Below are 21,321 nucleotides of genomic sequence, written 5' to 3' on the forward strand. Positions count from 1 at the left end.
CGGCAGAATCTCACCGCCCATTGAACCACGTGATATTAGATGGGATGAAGAAGACGACCAACACTATTTCTTTTCAGACGTGTCTGTGGACATATCCGCCTCCTTGTTTAATCAAACTCGCATCGTGACTTGAGTACTGGAGTAGAAAAATCGAACTCCATATCGACCTGGGACTTCACCAGACTCAGACTATAGTGCTATTCCAATGGTGTGTGGACTCAGGACCAAGTGAGAGGCAGATGCTTCTAGGGTTGTTGTGAGCGTCGTTGAACGGGACCAGAGCATAACCATACTAGCCACATTGAAACGATGGACCGAAATGAAGGAATTATCAGGTGGTCACCCAACCTCTCCCTTGACGAGTTCATGGTCTTCAATCTCAACAACAGGGTTATTCAACTTTATGAAGCTACTGGCCTTGCTCAGCCTGGCCACTTTGACTATGAGAAAGTGTCTAAGCATACGGAATTTCCAGCTATCAACACCTACGACTGGTCTCCAGTAAACCGAGGACTTGTGGCGGTTGGGACTGGCCAGGGAGAGGTACATCTCTTGAGGGTGGACGATAACTCGAATGCCTCTCTTACGCTCCCTCTCAAATTGCAACGGCCTTGCCAGTCTGTGACCTTCAACACCACTGGACTACTTGCCGTTGGCCTTGACCGAGTACGCAATGATTCGTGCTTGCAAATTTGGGATATCAACCGGCGTCTAGCAGGCTTGGATCCGAATAAGAAAGGGTGGAACGTCCCAACCATGAACCTAGAGCCGGGGAAGAAGCTTGAAGCTAGTGTTTCCATAACTGCGATCCGTTTTTTTGAAGACCAGCCACAAACTCTTGTCGTTGGAGTCAAGAACCAGAGTGTCCGGATTCATGACCTCAGAGGTTAGTATCAATCCCATATACCATTTAAACTCAAGAACTAGAACTAAAAAGTATAGACCCAAGCTCGAGTGTAATCAACTTTCAAACCCGGTGTTGTAACAACATCGCTATTGACTACACCGACACCAACTATTTTGCCTCGTCTACTCTTGATCAGCCAGGGCTCGTCGTTTGGGATCGTCGTGCTTCGAGCCGGTCTGCTGCTTCCACCGTGTATCTAGAGTCATTCGATCAAGAAGAAGTCCCTTGGGGTGCAGCTCTTAAACTTGATCGTGCGATCGATGTTGAGAAAAGCACCTACATCAAGCAACTACGATATTCTCGGGAAGAACGCGGCGCTCTTGGAGTTCTTTCAAGTGCTGGCCAACTTCAGGTATTTCAGACAAAAAGAGAGTTTATTGATCCGGGTTCCTCGGATGATCTCCATATAAGTCCAGAGCTGCTAGAGGCCAAGAGTTCGTTTGACCTTGAGTATGCGTTCTTTGATCCAGGTCATAAGAGAAAGTACGAGCATCGAATCGTGTCTTTCGATTGGCTCAATCTTGGAACATCGGACCTTCAAACTCGTGTTGTTGCTCTAAGGGCGAATGGAGACTTCGAAATTCTTCAGATGCCCATGGAGTCTACCAACCAGCTTTCACAATTGGTTCCTTGGAAGCCACCGCATCGCCGTAAGTCTGAGTTCAGAGTTATCGCAGTATTTCTTACTAAATTTGATTAGTCGAAGACCCTTACATAACTCTGATGACCTTCGAAGACGCTTCGGAGGGAGTGAAAATACGTGGGCCGTTGTTCGCAGCCGCTACAAAACTGAATGTTGCGGTTTTTGGGCCTGCGAAATTCCATTCCCCGAGAAGCCAAACTCTCTTGAACGCCGCGATCAAGAAGTCATTGCGGTCCTCAGAAAACCCTATAGTTGACCTTGCTTCCTCCATAGATTTGGAATTGAGCCAGAGCCATTTTTTGAGCAACGCCAGCATATCAACGTCGCAATTGTCAACCTCCACTCAGCTATACACCAACAGAGAGGTGCATGATCAATTGCATTACTCAACGCTTGGTCTCACTCGATCAAAGAAGCCTAGAAGCGGGCTCCTTGACCATATTATGTTACGTCGGGCACTCGATGGCTATCTATTCGACTGCAAAATCAACAAAAGGATAGCTACTGATGATCAATGGCTACAAGATACTTGGGAATGGATTCAAGGTGAGTCATCCCAAGTTCTTGAAACTTACATGCTTAAGGTTCATGCAGGCGCCCATGAAGCAGCACAAGATGATACAATGGTCTGTAGGCCTCTCGACCTCAGCTACATGGGCGTTTATACGATATGGATGAATGTGCTTGGTGGGACTTCTGATCGATTTTGTTTGTCTCTGCTAACATTTCGATAGGGGAGAAGGCACACTCCCGGTTAATTGATAGCACTGTGATTCCCGACACATCTCAATGGGAACGTCTCATTGGAAATATCAATAAGCAAGCCAGTCGACCCCATTTCCAAGGTGTCGTCACTGCAAGGCCGCATCACAGGCAGCTATGCCTTGCAATTTGTGGTCTTAGCAAAACGGTTGATGAGCTTGACAGCGATCTTGACGTTTTGGAAGAGCAAAAGAAATACACAACTGCGGCTGCCTGGGCTCTATTCGAAGGAATCCCCAAACGTGCAGTAGAAATTTTGAAGCGGGGTGGAACAGATCTATTATTCGTTGCTATGGCACTGGATATCAAGCTTCAAAGTACTGCTTCTCTGGAACTTGATCAAGTTGAATGGGGGAAAGCTCTTGGAAATCATCCTGAAATGGCCGAAGATCCATATTTACGCGCAATTTATGGCTATATCACGACGGGCGATTGGGCAGTCATTGCTGATGAAGCAGGACTTCCACTCCGTGATCGTGTTGGAGTTGCACTGCGACATTTTGACGATGACAAACTCACGGACTGGCTCTCGATCCAAATGGAAGAAGCATCTCGGAATGGCGACATTGAGGGAGTCGTCTTGGCTGGCATCACCGACAACATGGTAGATATTCTGGCAAAGCGTATTGAGAAGTTCGGGGACTACCAGACGCCAATCCTCATCATGTCATTCTGCTACCCTCGTTATATCAACGATATTCGTTGCGATGCCTGGCGTGAAGCCTACAAGGACTTTCTCCAACGACACAAGAAGTACATTTTCAGAGTCAAGTTTGAGCAACAATCAACAATCAAGAGTCGACTGCGAGACGGCCTTCCAGTGATCAAACCGCCACCGCGACAGGTAACCATCCGCTGCCTCAACTGTGATGCCAATGCCGCCAACGATCTCGGAAACTCTGGTGCAGGTTCAACCTCTGGTTCCTTCCCTGGTTCAACGACGGTTGATCCTCGGAACCCCCTCGCTGCCACTGGCATTAATGCTGGTCTCTGCTGTCCTCGATGCGGCTCTCATCTATCTCGCTGTGCTGTGTGCATGGAGATCGTTGGCGTTCCTCGCTCTAATCGCCCTGAGCAGTCTATCAACGCCGAAGTTCGTCGAATGGCTAACTTCCCAACCTTCTGTCTGAAATGCAAACATGTTATGCATATGGACCACTCGGTGGATTGGTTCAGACGCCATAATGAGTGTCCGGTCCCGGAATGCAGGTGTCAGTGCAATGCAAATGCAAGCCGGCAGACCAAAAGCGTTTGAGAGAGGTATCAGCGCCGTTAATGATTGGGGGCTACATAAGATTTGGCCCACGTTTGTGCTTCGAGTCCTCCGCGTCATGGACTGATTGAGGACTCCAATTCTACACTGTGCGCATTTTGGATTTCATCAGTCTATCAGGCGTTGAGGAGTAATCAAGTTGAGCAAACCGGAGTTGCGAGGATATACCCCCAATTATTGTAGATTTGGAGCACATTCAACTTGCAGTTCGACTATGAGTATATCTAATCTAATCTATCTATGGGCTAACTCACATGCTCGGCCTATCTACTTAATTTCTTCTCCCTGATAAAGCACACACATATCAAGGACCCACAAATAAAAAGAACCGACGCCCCGAAAGCAGCATTCTCAGCCTCCTGGTAACATCGAACTACAATCTCCCTGGTATGGGGTTCCAACTCCTTGATGTAGTCTAGGCTTTGCCTCACTCTCTCTACAATCTTGTCGGCGTCTTTTCCACTCTTCAGACTCGCCCTTAGCTGCGTTCTGAGAGTCTGCTGGACAACCGTAGCAGCCATAGAAACCCCAACCACGCTCCCGAGAGACCGGAACAGATACGTGCACGCTGTAGCAATTGCCTGATCCTGTGGGTTCGCATTTGCAATGACATTAACGAGCGTAGTAGTAATTACCTGGTTAATCTCGGAGTTAGCACTACCTCAGACAAGTAAGATTCGGGAGTTGACACGATTGCTCCATGAGCCCATTACTCCAAAGGAGAAGTCCAGAGGGCAGGAACAATTCACATGGGGAATTCTCGCTGCGAGAAAGTACACGTACCGCTCCGCCGCCAAGACAAGAGATAGTTATCCCAATTACAATCCCCAAAGTGGAATCAAAGAGGAGACCAGAGCACAAGGTTATGATGGTGCTCCCAATGATCGCAATGATGGTGGAGATGATCGTGAGCCAGTAATATTTCCCTGTCTTCTGCATCCACTTCCCGCCAAACAAAGAGCCAAGGACGGAGCCAACGGCCGCAGGGACTGCCACCATATCAGGTTAGTACTGCCTTTGCTGCTATCTGAGGATGAAACACTTACTCAAACGGAGTCCACTGCCTGCTGCTGTGATTCCATCCACCGCTTGAAAGTACAGTGGTAGGTAGAAGAGGAAGGCCGTGTTTGCAGCTATAGCGAAGAAGTTTGTGAGGTAGCTGGCAAATAGAGATCGTTCGAAGATGATATGGCCCGGTGCGAAAGGGCTGGAGGCGACTCTCTTTTCGATGTAGCCGAAGAGGGCGAGAAGTGGTAAAGAGATGGTCGTGAAGACAATAGCATAGACATCAGACCACGATACGTTACCTCCTCGGTCGAGGCCAACCAGTAGGCAGAAGACGGCAAGTACAAGAGTGAACGCGCCGAGGAAGTCGATACGGCGAAGTTTCTCCCTCCAATGCGAGTGTTCTGCCTTGGGGAGGTCGAGCACAAAGTAGACCACGACACTTGCAAAAATGGAGAGAGGAAACTGTCCAAGGAATGCCCTAATGTATGTAAGCAAGGTACTTGAGCTAGATCAAAGAATTTCGCACCATCTCCATCCAATGGAATCAGCCATCAGCCCACCCAATGGCCCTCCAAGTGCAAACCCCGTAGCAAAGACAATGTTCATATAACCTTGCCACGTTCCCCTCTCTCTCAACGGGATGATATCACTGAACAAAATGCTTACTGCGGCTAAATTAGCATGGGACATTCTTGAACTTGAAGAGAGAACTCAGGAGTTGTGGAGTCAGGACAAATGTGCACGTAGGCTCGCTGGCGGACTATGGGCTCACATAGCAGAAATAGCAAGGAATTATGAGAGCAAAGCTTACCCAAGGTAGTCATCCCGCCGCCACCGATTCCTACACGGGTCAGCTTTCTTCATGTCCGTGTGCTTCCACGGAAATAGATACTCACCAGCGAAAGCCCTCGCAGCAACCAGCTCCCACAAGTTCCTCGCAAGACCGCAAAATAAACAACCTAATCCAAAAACACTATACGCAAACAAAAGACAAGGCTTACGCCCAAATATGTCACTCAGCTTGCCATAAAGTGGCTGAAAGCTCGTGAGAGTAAGGAAGTACCTGAGATCGTCAGTAAAACTCACCCAACCTCGAGAAAGAGAACAATAACGCAGCAGCAATCCAAGACGTATCATTCAGCGCATTTAAGCTCGTTCCGATTCGTCCATAACTGCTCACAATGATAGTTTGGTCCGCTGCAATGAGGAAAACCTGCGTTCAATTAATACCCCGCCCCGCCTTCTTTGCACATCCAGAACGAATGAGCTGAGAACTTACACCGATAGCCACCGCAGGACAAAGAATGTAAAGCTTCTTCCTCATTTCTTTGTTGCCTTCAAATAGCGGGTTGTCCTCGGTCACCTCGACAGCCTCCTCATCAACATTACCGCCATTATCAACACCGCTCTTCGACGCCTCTCCATCGACATTCCCTTTTCCAGCCGGCTTGATGGCATTACTAAGTGACGGGTCATTGGGCTGTGGTGTATTCTCACTCAGCAAAGCCGTCCTCTCATCGGGTTCGGATGTCGCATTCGACAACGCCATTTTTTCACCAAAGGCCTCTGGCTGACGATCTCGTGAAAGCAGATGCAGCGCGGCCTTCGAAAAAGCGGGTCAAAATGACAGATGGAACAAGCAGAACTGGTGGATGATATTACTTTGAGAATGATCTGCCGCTGGCTCTCTCGGGGCTTTGACGAGAGCTCCAGTCTATGCTGGGGTGGTGATTGGGTAACCATACGATTACGGTCGAAGGTGAGACAGCGCGAGGTAATCATGATCAGTAGTGGTTAACGGATTTGCAAGGGAACTCCGGGGACCATTTTACGGCAATAATGGAGATATTTGATCGTTACTAGGAAATGAGAGGCATCTACAGGCTGAGTCCTACGAAGGCAATCAGCCGTAACACGTAAACAATCTTCCCTGCTTTGGTGATGGGGTTTCCATGTCACGTGCCATTTCAACAGTCTTCAAATTTGATCTGGATCTCTCCTCAAGTGCTTTATGGGAAGTTCTTCTAATCTTTTGGATGCTAATGAACCGAAGGCTTTCCTCTAGACTGCAGCCACCCCAACGCTAAAGCCATTTCCAATGGCATCACAGTACCTATCCTTCACATTTGGTATACCTCACAAACGCCTCTGGAATGCCGCGTGAATCATCCATCCATATTGTCTCATTCATCACCCCTAACCCTTCTGTCTTAAAAAGCCTTGAAGAAACCCTGCGAGACCCTTTTTATCAGGAGATGTCGTCATAGATCTGATGAAGTCCGTTCCATCAATGCCCATGGCTGGGAAGAACGATTGTTGAAGGTGCTGGATGAACATATCACCAGTCTTCATATAAATCGTTTGCTCTAAGCCTGCAATTTCATTAAGCACCTGCTTGGCTTGAGCATCTGTTGCAGGGCGAAACGAAGGCTCCCCTAGCACTTCCCAGCAAATGGGATGGAACCTCTCGATGAGAAAGCGATCGAAGCCGGGGAAAGCTGGAGTTGGAGAAATATTCGACGAGAGCGCCTGTGCCGAGAGAGTCGCAACATTCGGTCCACCCCAGAGATCAGCCATGCGTGTGATGACAGAGAACGCCAGTCGACTGGCGGAGAGGTTTCCAGTTCCGCTGCTAACAGTCGTCGCCAGTCCCGTAACAGACACGATCAGAGGTTCAAAGAATCCTTGATTCGAATCGCTTACAAGGACAGAGCCTAGCTCGTTGTTCAGTATAATTTGAACAAACGTAAGATATTCCCTCCTCAATTCAGCGAGCTGGATTTCATCATCGGTGCCCGTGACAGGCTCAGCTAACCCAGCAAACACTCTTTGGAGGAGTGGGGTAAGCAATGAGTCCAGCACAGTATAAATTTCCTTCTTGAATCCAAAGACAACTTGGTCCAACAGACGAAGAAACATTGCCATCTCATCTTTAGAAGAGCTCTCAGAAAGCAGGCCATCAATCCAGCGAGGAAGTAGGGGCAGCATCCTAACGCCCAGAACTCCCATAAGCCTGGAAAAAGATGCCCGTGCTGCTGTCCGAACGTCAAACGAGCTCTTAAGCGCCTCTAGTGCAATGAGAATTGCTTCCGCTGCACGGCCAAACTCTTCGGATACCTCGTTCAACGGAGCATTATGGGCAGTCGCTGCATTTCCAGGAGTCCAATCAGAAAACCCATGTGCCAGAGTTCCCAGAGCCATTATAACGTGATGGATCTGCAAGATTGCTTGAGCGTCACCAGCTTTGGCCGGAGCTAGGTTCCTTTCTATCTCAGAGAACAATGGATCCATGATTGTCCTTGCGTATAGGATTTGTGTCTGAACAGGCGTCGTTGACGTTGAAGACATACAACCAATTGCCTCAAACAGGTAGAGCTGTGCATTGAATGCCGCATCAGCAGAGTGATCGCTCTCATCAGAAGACATGTCATCGTCGGCTGTCTCGCTTGGAACCTCGGCCTTGATAGGTAAGAGATCGCTGATGGACTGAATCACGGTCTCTGCAACATTCCCAACGTGAGCTCGGAGGTGCTTCACAAATCGGTGGAAAAGGTACCACGAGCGGGTGCGGACCCTGATGTGAGTGTGATGAACAAGACGAACAAAGTGCTCCAGAACTTGGGGAATGAATCCGGTTTGGTTCTCGAAGAAAGAGCAATAACGGACACAAATCTCCATGTATTGCAGCTGAATTGCAGGATGAGCAAAAGATGCAATGCCTTGGAGTTATCATTAGCCTCTTGGTTCGTGCCATACACCTTGTTCAAAGCTTACCGGAGTCGACCATTTTTGACATCATGACGATCAAGCGCTCAGCTGCCACGCTTGATGGCTGGCTTTTGGCGTAGAGACCACCGTTGGGGACAGTGAGCTCTCCAAATAAGTACATCTCATGGAGAGCGAGATCAAGGTCACGCCAATCCATTTGGCCCCCTTGTTGATCGAGTGTCTGGAAAGTATTCCCAACAACATTGCTCAAAATCTCGACGTATAGTCCCTGATCAACAGCTGCCACACTCTTTTGCAGTACCTGTAATCTCTTTCTCAATTCCTGGAATTCAGCTTCGTCAGTCTGCTCGTCCTCATTTCCCCAAGATGATGTCTCATCGTATCTCATCTTTTGAATAATAGCGTTTAGAACTGGCGTCAACATAGCTGAATAGGCTGGTGGAAGAGGCTGTGCTCTGCGCAGGAAAGTAAGAACATCTGTAAGAGATGGAATGACAGTAGAGCAGATTTCGTCATATTCGTCAGAAAAGAAACGTAGAAGGAGAGGTAGGAAGGATTGAATGAGTTGCTCGGCTTGTGCTCGAGTCTCAGCGGGTGCCAGGTTATCTTCCAAGACTTTCACAATGTCGAACACTACATTGTTAACGAGCTTCGCAACAGCTTCTGCAAGATCCGTATCATAACTAGACGTAGTGCGTAGATCGTGTAAGGCGGGACTTGCTATGAGTTGAGAGACCACGTCTCCAAGGTTCAGAAAAACAATCATCCCGATTTTGTCAGACGCTTTCATTTTCTTGGCCACAATTTCAGTGAAGGTGTCAATCGCTGCATCCCGGACTTTGTCTTCTCCATTGGTGGAGTTCGTCCTCCCAACGAGTTGAAACAGCAGGTTGAGCGTGTCCTGATTCACGATTAAAGATATATCGATCCAGCTCACCCACTTCCCGATAACCTTGAGGCACATCTCCACCACAGCATCATTCCGGTCTCTCCATTGTGTGAGGATTTCCTGCCAAGACGCGGCTACCTTTGGGACATCACGAGCTCGGAGAATGTCTTTCAGCTCGGTATTCCGTTTTGTCTCTGATCCAGAACGAGTAACGAGCACATCCGCAATCTCGTCATGAATCGAGCTAAGAACCCTCAAGTAAAGCACAACACCTGCGATATTATCCCTTGATCCATTGTTTTGAAGCCTAGTCTGAGCAAGAAAATCGTCCAGGAAGCTCTCCCAGCCCTGCTGATAAAGGGCTATGAAGAGAAACGTCAAGGTCTGCGTGAGCTTATTCTGAAGACTGGGCGGGTCAATCTGGTCTTGACTGCCTGACCCGTATGTCCGCCTAATGTACTGCAGAAAGGTTTCTTTGAGGTGGGTTAAGCTACCTGCATCCAACTGTTGTGTCTGAATAGAATTATTGACCACATCCAATGACACCAGCCGGACAACTTCGGAGCATTTCGGAGATCTTGTGAAAAGTGTGACGCAAGCCTGCCTGCCCTGAGCATCAGAGCGGAGCTGGTTGAGGAACTCAAAGGCTTGAGCTTTGAGACTTTGGTCGGAGGAGGGGTTCCATGCTATCTCAATGGCGTTTTCGACCTGGCGGAAGAGGGCTGTGAGCTGAAGTTCAATATTGAGGGCTGATGTGGTGGTGTTGACATCACAAGACCCCACCATGGCGAGGTTCATGAGATGGCGGTGTCGACTTACCTGAGAGTCCATGACGTCCCGCACTCAGATGTGAGCGCCAGAGTGTCAGATAAAGGTCTGCAGATATCTGTTCTTACCGCTACGAGGGTCGCAGCAGTCGAACTCGAGCATATATCATGCTTCCCCTGAGGGTCCGCTATCGAGTCATGGTTTTTTAAGGTGGTAGGTGACGAGGGCGTTACGGGAAAGCGGATTCTGCAAAACCGCTGGGTTTAAGGGAATGTAGTGACCAATGTGCTGTCTCGTAATGAGGATCGCAGGTTGGTTGGGGCAAGATGTCCTTTGGGCTTGTGTACAATAAATTCAGTGCCAGAAGCAGAAGATGTTCCGGACACCCCACTGACCAAAATATGGAAAGCCACTTTAGCAGGGATCATCAGGTGGGTTCAGCCACAGTTGTGTGTGCTCAGCCTCATACTTTGAAATAGGTCACGAGGACGCAGTAGGATGATACACACACTAAGAAGGAAGTGAGTTTATTTTGATTTACACATAAACAATTTGAAATTCATTGTACATAATCGGTTGAATTACTGTCCAAAGTCCATGTTCTTTGGTGAACTGCAGCCCATGCAAACGCCAGCAATGAGATCTAAACCGCCATTCTACGAAGCGCCAACCTCTGACGCAAGTACACGATAGCCATGATGCAAAAATAAACCCCAGCAACCAAGATCACCACAAAGGCCAGTAGATCCAACGGAACAAAGACTCCCGCGAGCAAGAATCCCAGACCCACTCTGCGTAGGTATCGTAACTTGGCATCCGAGAGCGTATTCCTAACAAATATCTCATCCTGGTTGAACTTCCTGGATCTTGGATGTTCGTCCTCCTGCTGAAGTGGGTTGAGATTCTCTGCATCTCATTGGAATGCAAAACCTCCGGGAAACCCTTGTGGAGCGCCTCGTTGTCGTCCCCCACCAGGCATGCCTCCTCCGAACTGATGAAAGCCTCCTCCACTGCGCCCACCTCCACCCATTTGTGCACCAAACATCTGCATAAGAATTTCAGGATCGATGCTCATGCCCCCGCCCATTCCGCCCCCACCAAAGCCTTCCATTGGATCTACGAGGTCCTCACCACTATCGTAGCGTGCACGTTTTCTATAACTTGGTCAGCATCTTCATTCGGTGTGTGTAGGGGTTGGCATACTCGGGATCACTCAAAGTCTCATAAGCCTCGCCAATATCCTTGAATCTCTCAGCTGCTTGCTCATCATCGGGATTCTTGTCTGGATGATGGATGATAGCAGCCTTCCGATAAGCCTTCTTGATCTGGTTCTCATCTGCATCCTTCTCAACCCCTAGAATCTTGTAATAGTCCTTCCGCTTGCTCTTCTTCAACTCCAATTCCGCTTTTCGTAGCTCCTTCGCGATGCTACCATCTTGTGGATCCTGCTCTTGCAGGTCTTTCAACTCACGTACTGCAGATTCCCAATCACCAGATTGACCCAAAGCAGTTGCCTTAGTCTTCTTTGCTTTGGTATAGGTAGGGTCAAGAGAAATCGCACGCTCACAATCCGATATTGCGCCGTTGTAGTCTTTGAGTTGAACTCGGCATAAAGCTCGATTCTGCAGAAGCTTCGAGTTGGTGCCTTTGTTGAGTGGATCAACCTCAAGCGCTTCGGAATACTTGTCGATCGCCGCTTGCCAACGTCCGGCCTTGTAATCTGCATTTCCGTCGGCCTTCATTTTATCCAACTTTTGAACCATCCTCAGATATTTGACGGCATCTCTGTAGTCTGGGTCACAGTTCAGGGCCTGTCGGAAATGCTGCATCGCCTTGTCGTTCTCCCCTTGTGCGTACAGAGCCCGCCCCCGCAGTACTAAAGCTTCCGGATCCTGGCTGTTGTTTCGTAGGAGAGACATAGCAATATTTTGGGCGTCTCCCAGTGCATTGATATTCCCCATCTTGAGGTACGCTTCTCCTCTCATCAATTGCCATTTTCGAGGCTTCGGAGCCCCCAACCCAAGCAATTTCTCAGCCTGGTCAAGAGCATGTAGCGCCATAGATCCAGTAGTCCCATTCTTCAGCGCATCTTCTGCGACCTCAATATGTCCAAGCATAGATTTGGCAGGAGCGATGTCCTTTGCTGATGGTGCCGGCTGAATGCGGGCATATGTACTCAGAGCATCTTGTGGGCGGCCTAGACTGGTATAGACGCGTGCAAGTCGGAGAAGAATCTTGGGGTTTTGTGGATCGAGTTCATCTGCTCTTGAACAATCATTCAAGGCATCGTTGTATTGGCCATTCGAAATATATGCTGCCGCTCTGTTGCTAAGATAGGTGGCAGATGAAGGCTGTGCTTCAACAGCTATGGAAAGGAATTTCGTCAGCTACTATTACGCTTGGTATTCCACCTGGATTCTTTACCTTTCGTATATTCTTCAATAGCCTTCTTATACTCCTTCGCCTTGTAAAATTTGTTGCCCGCAGTCTTGAAAGCCTCCGCTTCTTCTGGTGTGGATGCGGGTACCGTAGCAGGACTCGTAGGGCTTGACTTGTGTGGAGGAGGGACAGGACCTTCATTACTTTGAGAGCCATTTGTGCCGTTCATCTTCGGAGAGTCGAAAGAGCCTGGCATGTTGGTTTGAGGTGATGGGGAGGCTGGCGCACCATTTGGGCCTTCGCTATCAATGTCCATGCGATCCGGGTCCGACATGCTGGACAAGGCAGAGAGCCTGCGAATCTGGTCTGGAGGGAGGTTTAGAGGGTGGGTGTTCAGATCGAAGGGATGCCTTGGAGACTCTGGGCCGGCTTTAGGAAAACTGCGACTGTTGCGGGCAGACCCTTGTCCAGGCCTGTGGTTCTCTTCCTTGCCTCTGCCTGATTTCGAGGAGGAAGAGGAGGATTTCTTCAATGGCGACCGCGACCGTGGTGAGTGGGATTCCTCGTCACTGGTGGGCGTCTTCTTGGGTTTTTTGGGGGACTTGGAGAAGATGTTCATTTGAAAATAGGTCCCGTTGATAGTCGTGCGTTGAAGGCCGTGAAGTGAGTAGCCGGTTCCGCTCCGTGGTGGAATGTGAGATGTGGTTGGTTCAATCCATGCAGCCGCGGGAAAGCTAGGTAGGTATTCTTCTGTATTCTTTTCGGACTGTCTTGCTGCTGCAAGGGAGCACAGGGAAAGCAGAAGGAAAATTGAGGGAAGAGCAGCAGCTTTGGATGCAGAATGAAGATAAAGAGCTTCGGACGCTGGCTGGCCGGTGGTGTCGCCTTGGTTACAGGCTCGCAGCAGTTCTGGGTGCGGGCGTCAATATTTTTTCAGCGCTGTCCACTCGCTGGTGATCTCCGCGAAATCTGCCTCGTCAGTGGTCGGTGCTTTTTTGGGGGTGCATCGAATCTTCCAGAACCAGGTTCACTGACGGGAGCCGGAAAGGGCGCGATTCTCAGCTGAGAGCAAAGCGAAAGGAGTGGGTAATTCCGTTGTTACGAGAGACGCCGTTGTTATTCCCAGCGGACTTCTTTCTGCATCATTCTTGAAAATATTCAGATGAAAAAGTTTCATCATGTGATTCAACGGAACACGATAGGCGATAAGAGAGCAGTGAAATAACCCCCTCCCTCTCTATGTTTCAGCCTTGTCAATATTTACAAGAGCTCGCGTCCCCACCCTCCAGTCACCAACAGAGAGCTTCAATGATCTCTGTGAATCGGACAGCTTGGGGGGCTGTGGTTTGACGGGACGGTGTAGCCTTCTTTTTGGTCCTTTTGGTTTGGGCAAGCAAGCATTGGCAAGTGGCATCAATATTTACACCCCAAGGCCCCTCGCCTTTAAGAGCTCAACTCTATCCTTAACCTTTCTAATTAATAAATGATCATCTAATCCTACCATCATCCAAAACTGACTCTCCAACGATCATCTGAAGTACACCGGAACGCCGTAAACACATACAGATGCAGCGTTCAGGTATCGAAGGTTACACGCCTCTCTTCCCTTGGCAACCGCCTCCACCAATGACATTTGTCCACTTTGCTCTGCCTTCAGTCTTCCCTTGCCTTTCCCCACTGTCCCTGGTTCAAAAAGACCCCAGTGCTCAAAAGTGCTCTTCGCAAATCTATCAATATCCTTATCCGTAACGTCCCACAATGTTGCAACCAAGGCAGGACAGCCGGCATGCATGTAGTTGGTGGGAGGCCCATATGGCTCGAAAAGGCCGGTCTCGATAAGAGCTCCACTGCTACAACCCATGAGCATGGCGACGGCACACTTGTCGAGCTTCTTGATCTCTCGAGCTCGAATGTACTGAGCTCCACTTCCGTGGCCGAAATATAAGAGGAGATCCTTCGATGTCAATGCTGTCTTGATCTCGTCCTCACTTGGCTCTCTGTTGGTGATGCCATCCCAGCTATTCAGACTCTCAAGGGATTTCTGGAATGTACTTTGTGTATGTTTAAGGTCACCACTTGGATTGAGAATGTAGGATCCGTTTCCTTGACTGATGTAGTGTCCATCCGGAGCATCCTTTGGCACATCTTGGTCCTGCTTAATTACTCTTTCCCTCAGGCAACCAAGGGATGGCAAACGCGACACTGCAAGACCATCCATACAAGGCAAGGACTCCCAGGGGAAGGCGTGCAGCGCTTTGTCGAGTATAAGAATAGTGTGGCGGCCCTCGTCGATTTGATTAGATCCCCGAACAGCTTGGTGGTAGGACCGCAACGCATCGTGTGTCTCCACGACAATGGAGTCAAAGTCGATCTCTGCATACGCGTTGAGTTCTCCGTGAAACTGCAGAACATCCACAACAAAATAGAGCAAGTCAGTCAATGGCTCTGAAAAATCACAGTCCTCATCCGACGCGTCCCCTAGTCCGATGAAAAGGTCCAAAATCCGAGAGTCCAATGTGATGCGTGGCACATTAGTCTTCTTTCCAGTCTTCTGCCTCGATGGGAGGTGCTTGTCCAGGATGTTTTGAAATGATTTCTGGAAACGTGCAAGCAACTCTGGTCGTCGTGCATGCTGGGAAAAGATTCCGGTAAAGCCTCCCAGCCAGACCTTTTCTATATTTTCAAGGAGATCTCTGAGACGCGCGTCTAAGGCTTCTCTTTGCTCCCACCAAGCTTGTCTAGCTTCTCGTCCACTTCTACTGTGGGCATCGTGAGCACTCTCATTTGCGAGGTCGATGACTTCCAGGAGCTCAGAGCGACCTTGTTCGAACCCGAAAACTTCCTCGTCTGCGTCCATTGAATTATGTCGTGCGAGTGGTAAGCGTAAAATAAATGGGCTATGCCCAGCTTGGAATTTGGTTATTGACAGCTCGTGATGGCTCTCGCTAAGGGAAACTGAGATCACCGTCCATGACTTGGGAATAATATCGATATGGTCCTTCTGGAACCGAGACGTATCGCCATGGAATCCTAAGCTAGACCTTCTAGCATCACAACATCCGACATTAGGCCAGGACGATTCTTCTAATTTCGATGTAGGGTGCGAGTCAACGCGAATGGCTTTGGATTCCCGACGACATGCAAGAGTTCGTGCCGTTTCTAGAAATATCAGTCTGGAGATGGTAGGCATTAGGGGTTGAGTATACCAATGAAGCAACTTGCAAACCCAGGATTTGCCAGAATTTTACCCTTGACTTGACCAGCGGCAGAGAGGAGAATCGCAACGCTGTTTAGCAGAGTGGATACTTTGTAAATGACAGCCATTGGAGCGACAGCAATAGCGATGGAATGTACTTCCGTTAAATGCTCTTGAGCTTGACGCAACTTGTCAAAGAAGCTATCAGGTGCTGGGCTCTTCGATCCCGCCCGATCCCGGTTATTTCTCGACATCTGAGCCTTCCTAGGAGGAGATACTTTAATAACAGATAGTCTATCCCCATGTTTCTCCATTTTTGAAGATCCTACAACTGATGGGAACGATATGGTTGAGTCTTGCAACACGGAATAGACTGGATCTGCGTTCATCTGTTCTACGCTGTGCAGCAGGAGATGCTTCGCTCTCGCGAGGCCTTGATCAACAATTTCGATCTGAGTGTTGGCGAATGCTTCAGCTTCATTCAGACACTCGAGTGCCTCAGCAAACTTCATGTTGGAGATCAGTGCCCGAGCTTTATCGCGTAGGATCACAGCTTTCAGTAATGTTAATTGAGGGCATTTTTCAGCTACTAATGGACCCTCCTCGGTTTGTGAGTGTGCTTGGGCAACAGTTTTGTCCTTTGCTCCAGCAGCCTTGGGACGTCCAACAGCCTTTCGGGAAGCTGGCTCCCTTCGTTTTGAAACCGTGAGTTTGGGCATCTGCTCATGCACATCGCTGGACTGGTCCGGAAACTTGTCGAGAAATTCGATATAAGTCGCCGTTGTGAGAGACTGAAGAACATCTTGTGCTTGGTCATATGCAACAATTTCGGCATCTCGATCACCAAGGAGGCCATGCATACTGCCCAAGTGATACATCCGGAGTGCTGTGTCTCGATTCTTCTCGCATGGGGTTGAGACTTGCTGAGCCTCCATCAGGAATTCTGACCCTTTCTCCAGGTTTCCAGATTTCAACCAAATAGATCCCAAATGAGCAGCGGCCATAGCCAGATGAGTTTCCGATCCAACTTCCGTTGAAAGTTTGTAGGCTTGCTGCGCATAATACAGTGTTTCTTGAAACATGCCGTGATGAGCGTAGAGTTGTGAAAGATACCTGAGACCGTGGAAGAGAGGAGCGACAAGATTCCAAAGGGTTGAACCGCTAGACGTTCGGACAATCGAAACATCCATTTGCATGTTGGTAGTGGACAAGTTGAGCTGTGAAAGCTCCTGGACCAGCTTTTCTGTTGCTTTCTGGCTGGAAGAATCCGGCAAACTGATTTTTCTCCCCGTTTCTTCTTCTGTATTTGCCCAAGCACGCCGTAGGAGCCGGACACACTGCTTGGCATGAGTAAGTGCAAGTGAAGCGGTCCCACGTTCCATAGCCAACATGGAGTACAGAAGGCAGGCGTCAGATATCAAAAGATTCATTTTCGTCTTTTGTTGAAGACCAGAAACTGATCTTTGTCTGGATAATTGGTCTTTTGCTAGCGAATACATACTTTGCGCAGACGCCAGGTAATCCTCACTACACAATGTCAGCTTTTCAGATATCACAGACCCCACCAAGATCTTACATTTTGTCTAGGTTACCTATGGCCAGCAAGTATTGAGAGTACGAAATATGCAGCTGTAGAGACGCAAATGCGGTGACCCCATTCTGTTGATTGTATATTCTTGCCCTGTCCAATGCCAGTCCAGCCTTTCTGGAGTATCCAAGCTGTAGCCATTGGACTCCAAGACGTGTGAACCCGAGAACAAGATCATCCGGGCTAGATTTATCACTATAAAGTTCGTCGATATCCGCTATCAATCGTAAAACGGCGACTCGAGCAGTAGCATGCCCCTTCATCTCAAAGTAGTCTCCAATGGTGTGTAGATGGGCGACAAGACCTGGGATGTCATCCACCTGACGCTCCAGAGCCGCAAACTCTTCGCAACGTTTTCTGATGGACGACCACACTCCAAGACTTTCTTTCAGAACATCAACGCTTGGCTTTTCTTGCCGAAGCTCGGTTGTCGTTAATGCCATGGCACGCAAGTGCTCAAGATACCCTGCCAGACGCTCATCCCTCGTCCCTTCGATGGTAAGCCCCGTCATTGATGTAACACTCAGTTCCGTGGGCACATCCTGCACAATTTCCTCCAAGTTTTCTATGTCCAACGGCCACAACCGTAGTAGAATTCGAATCCGTCGAAGGGGAAATCGTGCTCGGTCGTATACTGAAAGAAGTTTCCGCAAAGCCTGGGACAGAAGACAGTGAGCAGTTGTTGACTCACTTGCTTGCTTTGATAGTGTATCAAGCTGAAGTTCCAGAACCGCACCAATTTCCTCTTCTGACCATGACGATTGAAAGAGTGAGATTTCCGACACTGAGCTTGAGTACTTTATCTGTACTCTGAGAAGAGATTGGATCGTCCGGCCAAGCGTGGCCGCCTCAGCATCCTCTCCATTCCAAACCACCTTAATCGGCCGGAACGAAGCCATTTCAGCTACGGCGGAAAGACAGCCATCACTGATTATTTCGTCTCGGAGGCTGGATAGTGTCTTGGAAAGCTCATCATAACGACCTGTCGTCTTACAAAATTCTGCCAATCGCTCAAGTTTTGTAGGCAAGAGAGCTTCCTTTCTCTCCTGGCACGGCCGTGCTCGAACGGCATCGATGGACCGCCGTAGAACTCGAAGTTGCTGGCTGTCTTTGGTACTGTCAGGACTCCGCCGCATGTCAAGATACAAAGTATAATAAAGATTCGAAATTCTAACGTGGTGCGATGACGGTCCTTCGCATGCAGTGGCGTCGTCACGGCTCAGGTCAAGTCGATTAAGAAGCAAAATGCAATCTTGAAGCTTCGAGTCGACCAAGTCCCACGCCATTTGGCCTTCCCCGAGAAATGTCCTCGCCAAAAACAATACTGAATCTATTGAATTAAGAGCTGGTTTGCTGATGAAGTATCGCCGTTGCTCATGGCGGAGGATGTCTTTCGTTGCAGAGTTGACATCCGGAGGGCTTCCTAAATATCTTATTGATAATCGCGGGCATAAGAAGACTAGAGATTCACACATTTGACGGAGACCGTCAGGCATCTTGTTGGCGGCAGTCGGCCCTGACGAAACCTTATACTGAGAAAGAACAGTCATGGCAGATCTTCTTGCTTGAAACGCTTCGATCAACAGGTCATCGATCTCGGAGGATTCGCCCTTGAAAGGGCGTTCTAGTTCTTCGAGGAGGGTAAGGAGTAGTCCTTCGTCCTTGGGATTAATGGTTGTCATTCGAAGCTTGAGCGATACCAATCGAGCAATGGCAGAGCATCTCTTCGCTTCTGAGTCGATCTTGGGATCTAAAGTTTTGCGGTATTCTTCGGTCCATTCAATTGCCTCCGAGATAAGGTTTGCATCTTTTGCAAAGGATCCAAGGATTTTGTAGATGCCTCCGAGTACGCACTTGAGACCGCGTGGTTGAGAATCGGAGCAATCATTAAGTAGAGTCATGAGGTCTGCAGTAATAGAGGCGGATATTCGATATTTATCAGGTGCATCACTTCGACTTCGTCGAGCAAATGATGAAAGGCACCGGAGGAAAGGATCAAATATCTCCCTAGACAGGTTTCCCTTATGGCCCACAATCCCCCACCAAAGGAATCGGTTATGGAAAGCCAGAGTCTGCAACTGAACTGCGGCCTCCGGTATTACACTGAGTCTTCCCTCGACAGCAAGAGCATCGTCTGCTGGGGAGACACTAGGAGTGATGGATAGCAGTATCTCTGACAGGTTTTGGAGCTGGCGACTAAGCTTCTCCGCTCGTTTAAGGTCTTTTGACTCCTTGGCGGCCAAGAGGAGTAATCTCGTTGGGGATGACGGATGACTGGTGATTAATAACGGGAGAGCAGCTTCAGCATGCTGTGGCTTCCGGGAAGAGGCCATCAGTCGTAGGATCTGCAGTTGAGTTGTGATCACCAATCCTAATCTCGCCCCTGTGAACTGTGTCTTCCCAAAATCTAGCAATTCAGGCAAGGTCTGGGCATTTGCTGTGGGTGACACCTTTGGTACAGAGCTCTTCTTTGATCCATCTACTGATTCCAGCCGGCGCTTCAAAATCCTCAATTCTTTGGTTGCCAGATCATCCAATCCTAACGATACAAGCTTCCCGATCAACACAGACATCCCATTCTCGAGTTGAAGATCTGGGAAGTCGATGCCTGCTATTTTGGAAGCTTGCAATGTTCGAAGGCAGGAGAATGCGATCCGAGCACATTCGGCAGTGGACCGGTGTTCAGAAGAGGCAATCGACGATGATGATGAAGAAGATGGCCTGATCTCACGACTAGATATGCTTGGAGAGCTCGAGACTCTGTTTAGGGACCGGGGCTGTAACGGGGATTGAGGTAATGAATTCGACCGCCGAAGTGCTTTCCTCGCAGAAGCTTTAATCACGTCCTTGGAGGAGCCTTGCCCCTGTACTGGCCCGGAGACGGGTGCCCTGATGGCATCGCTGAGGTTTTTGAGAGTAGCATTGATAATCTCGGTGGCCAATATTGACCTTTCCTTCGGTGACAACTGATTTTCACCTTTCCCCAGTTTGTCTTCGCTTGCAACTTTCTGATTTCTAGACTTCGAAGCCGGCTTTGTAGATTTATGTTTCGACGATGCGGTGGTTTTCGTAGATTTTATCGAACTTGAGGCAGTTGTAATATGTTGAATGCCGGTCTTGGGGAGTAAGAGCTCGCTGAGTAGTGTTGCCGTGACCGGTGCGCAGGTCGAGATTGAGCCCACAGCGGCGCGAATCGAGTCTGCGGTGGCTTGAAGAGAGGCCATTACGATACAAACACTAAGTACAGCAAGTGCAGTGTTATCGAAGAGTACGCATTATACAAGATGCCAATGGGCAGATCAATGGTGTTCAACATTCAATTGTGTAAGACAACCAAACCCAGTTAGAAGTAGATTTCCCGCTTGGAGGGTTGGCCTGGCAACGTCGGCGAATAGATATTCCGGATCCGAACTTCGAAAATTGGTGAACCTCGAGCTTGCCTCGAAATTAAAATGCATCAACACTTCCATTTTGACAATTAGCGATGAACAAGACAAAGATGCTCCGCCAATTTCTTCTAGCGCTACCTGCCATTCGCACCTCACTACTGCCTCTTCGACCGAGAGCACTCCACCCTCTGCTCCATCGACAATATGCAACAGCACCAAATGTCGCTCAAACATCGTTCTGGCTCAGTCTGATCCCGAAACCCCTCCGCCAAAGCTCTCCCCGTGCAGCTTTGAAGAAGAAAGTCAGGTCTAAGGAGTGGAATCCTGCTACTTTCTTCATCATTATATTCCTCTTAATTGGGTCCATGTCCATCCAAATGATTGCATTACGGAACGAATTCGCAGCGTTTAGTCGCAGAGCTGACGCAAAGATTGGGCTGCTGAAGGAAATAATTGAAAGAATACAGAACGGGGAAGAAGTTGACGTGGAAGGGCTACTGGGTACAGGAGACAAGGAGAGGGAGAAGGAATGGGAAGAAGGTAACTTTGCTTCCGTAAAACAACAGTGGTTATCTAATGGGTATCATGTAGTTCTCCAAGAAATCGAACGGGAAGATCAAGCATGGGAGCAGTCAAGAAGAAGTAAGCCCAAACATGGAGAGGGGGAAATTGCGAAAAAAGCGCCGATTGAAATACCTGCCAAGGTGGAATCAAAATCAAAGGCAACGTCGAAAACCAATGCGCCCTCAGGATTCTATTGAAACCTTGTATTTGGGTCTATCACTTTCAT

At 48.8% G+C, this 21,321-nt stretch overlaps 6 protein-coding genes across 6 annotated transcripts; 2 read left to right on the forward strand and 4 right to left on the reverse strand.

Annotated features, from left to right (window-relative positions):
• Positions 1–309: 309 nt before the first annotated feature.
• On the forward strand, positions 310–3,567 carry K444DRAFT_532721 (uncharacterized protein; the record flags this gene model as incomplete). The annotated part of the gene is made up of 5 exons (XM_024875098.1): positions 310–886; positions 943–1,557; positions 1,608–2,096; positions 2,145–2,237; positions 2,285–3,567. 5 exons carry the CDS (start codon positions 310–312, stop codon positions 3,565–3,567), a joined length of 3,057 nt encoding a protein of 1,018 aa, XP_024735011.1.
• Positions 3,568–3,707: 140 nt separating this feature from the next.
• Positions 3,708–6,095, reverse strand: K444DRAFT_436335 (MFS multidrug transporter). The gene is made up of 9 exons (XM_024872806.1): positions 6,091–6,095; positions 5,873–6,040; positions 5,706–5,806; positions 5,490–5,656; positions 5,405–5,434; positions 5,120–5,258; positions 4,632–5,071; positions 4,369–4,574; positions 3,708–4,220 (listed from the first exon to the last, which is right to left on the reverse strand). Exons 2-9 carry the CDS (start codon positions 5,915–5,917, stop codon positions 3,849–3,851), a joined length of 1,500 nt encoding a protein of 499 aa, XP_024735012.1. The 5' UTR covers positions 5,918–6,040; positions 6,091–6,095; the 3' UTR covers positions 3,708–3,848.
• Positions 6,096–6,557: 462 nt separating this feature from the next.
• On the reverse strand, positions 6,558–10,333 carry K444DRAFT_664620 (Exportin-T). The gene is made up of 3 exons (XM_024886986.1): positions 10,031–10,333; positions 8,368–9,919; positions 6,558–8,312 (listed from the first exon to the last, which is right to left on the reverse strand). The coding sequence occupies exons 1-3, from the start codon at positions 10,040–10,042 to the stop codon at positions 6,790–6,792; spliced, it is 3,087 nt and encodes a 1,028-aa protein (XP_024735013.1). The 5' UTR covers positions 10,043–10,333; the 3' UTR covers positions 6,558–6,789.
• Positions 10,334–10,504: 171 nt separating this feature from the next.
• K444DRAFT_563998 (TPR-like protein) lies at positions 10,505–13,467 on the reverse strand. The gene is made up of 3 exons (XM_024877044.1): positions 12,404–13,467; positions 11,183–12,344; positions 10,505–11,133 (listed from the first exon to the last, which is right to left on the reverse strand). Exons 1-3 carry the CDS (start codon positions 12,975–12,977, stop codon positions 10,893–10,895), a joined length of 1,977 nt encoding a protein of 658 aa, XP_024735014.1. The 5' UTR covers positions 12,978–13,467; the 3' UTR covers positions 10,505–10,892.
• A 247-nt stretch (positions 13,468–13,714) lies between these two features.
• Positions 13,715–20,446, reverse strand: K444DRAFT_564002 (cell division-associated protein-like protein bimb). Its single transcript, XM_024877045.1, has 3 exons — positions 17,131–20,446; positions 15,565–17,081; positions 13,715–15,517 (listed from the first exon to the last, which is right to left on the reverse strand). Exons 1-3 carry the CDS (start codon positions 20,364–20,366, stop codon positions 13,887–13,889), a joined length of 6,384 nt encoding a protein of 2,127 aa, XP_024735015.1. The 5' UTR covers positions 20,367–20,446; the 3' UTR covers positions 13,715–13,886.
• Positions 20,447–20,605: 159 nt separating this feature from the next.
• K444DRAFT_436486 (uncharacterized protein) lies at positions 20,606–21,318 on the forward strand. The gene has a single exon (XM_024872807.1). The coding sequence runs from the start codon at positions 20,627–20,629 to the stop codon at positions 21,290–21,292; it is 666 nt and encodes a 221-aa protein (XP_024735016.1). The 5' UTR covers positions 20,606–20,626; the 3' UTR covers positions 21,293–21,318.
• Positions 21,319–21,321: the final 3 nt, after the last annotated feature.

Source organism: Hyaloscypha bicolor, assembly GCF_002865645.1.
Source record: "Hyaloscypha bicolor E unplaced genomic scaffold K444scaffold_98, whole genome shotgun sequence".
Classification (NCBI taxonomy): Eukaryota; Fungi; Ascomycota; class Leotiomycetes; order Helotiales; family Hyaloscyphaceae; genus Hyaloscypha; species Hyaloscypha bicolor.

Excerpts from the sequence above, each read along its gene's own strand:
- K444DRAFT_436335 (XM_024872806.1), bottom strand. The coding sequence starts at position 5,917 with ATGAGGAAGAAGCTTTACATTCTTTGTCCTGCGGTGGCTATCGGT. Across the intron at positions 5,072-5,119 it reads GATTCCATTGGATGGAGATG|GGCATTCCTTGGACAGTTTC; the intron begins GTGCGAAATTCT and ends TACATACATTAG. Across the intron at positions 4,221-4,368 it reads CTTGTCTTGGCGGCGGAGCG|GTAATTACTACTACGCTCGT; the intron begins GTACGTGTACTT and ends GAGATTAACCAG.
- K444DRAFT_664620 (XM_024886986.1), bottom strand. Across the intron at positions 8,313-8,367 it reads GTCAAAAATGGTCGACTCCG|GCATTGCATCTTTTGCTCAT; the intron begins GTAAGCTTTGAA and ends GATAACTCCAAG.
- K444DRAFT_563998 (XM_024877044.1), bottom strand. The coding sequence starts at position 12,977 with ATGAACATCTTCTCCAAGTCCCCCAAAAAACCCAAGAAGACGCCCACC. Across the intron at positions 12,345-12,403 it reads TATTGAAGAATATACGAAAG|CTGTTGAAGCACAGCCTTCA; the intron begins GTAAAGAATCCA and ends TCCTTTCCATAG. Across the intron at positions 11,134-11,182 it reads GAGACTTTGAGTGATCCCGA|AAAACGTGCACGCTACGATA; the intron begins GTATGCCAACCC and ends ACCAAGTTATAG.
- K444DRAFT_564002 (XM_024877045.1), bottom strand. The coding sequence starts at position 20,366 with ATGGCCTCTCTTCAAGCCACCGCAGACTCGATTCGCGCCGCTGTGGGC. Across the intron at positions 17,082-17,130 it reads ATAGGTAACCTAGACAAAAT|TGAGGATTACCTGGCGTCTG; the intron begins GTAAGATCTTGG and ends GACATTGTGTAG. Across the intron at positions 15,518-15,564 it reads GTTTGCAAGTTGCTTCATTG|AAACGGCACGAACTCTTGCA; the intron begins GTATACTCAACC and ends TGATATTTCTAG.
- K444DRAFT_436486 (XM_024872807.1), top strand. The coding sequence starts at position 20,627 with ATGAACAAGACAAAGATGCTCCGCCAATTTCTTCTAGCGCTACCTGCC.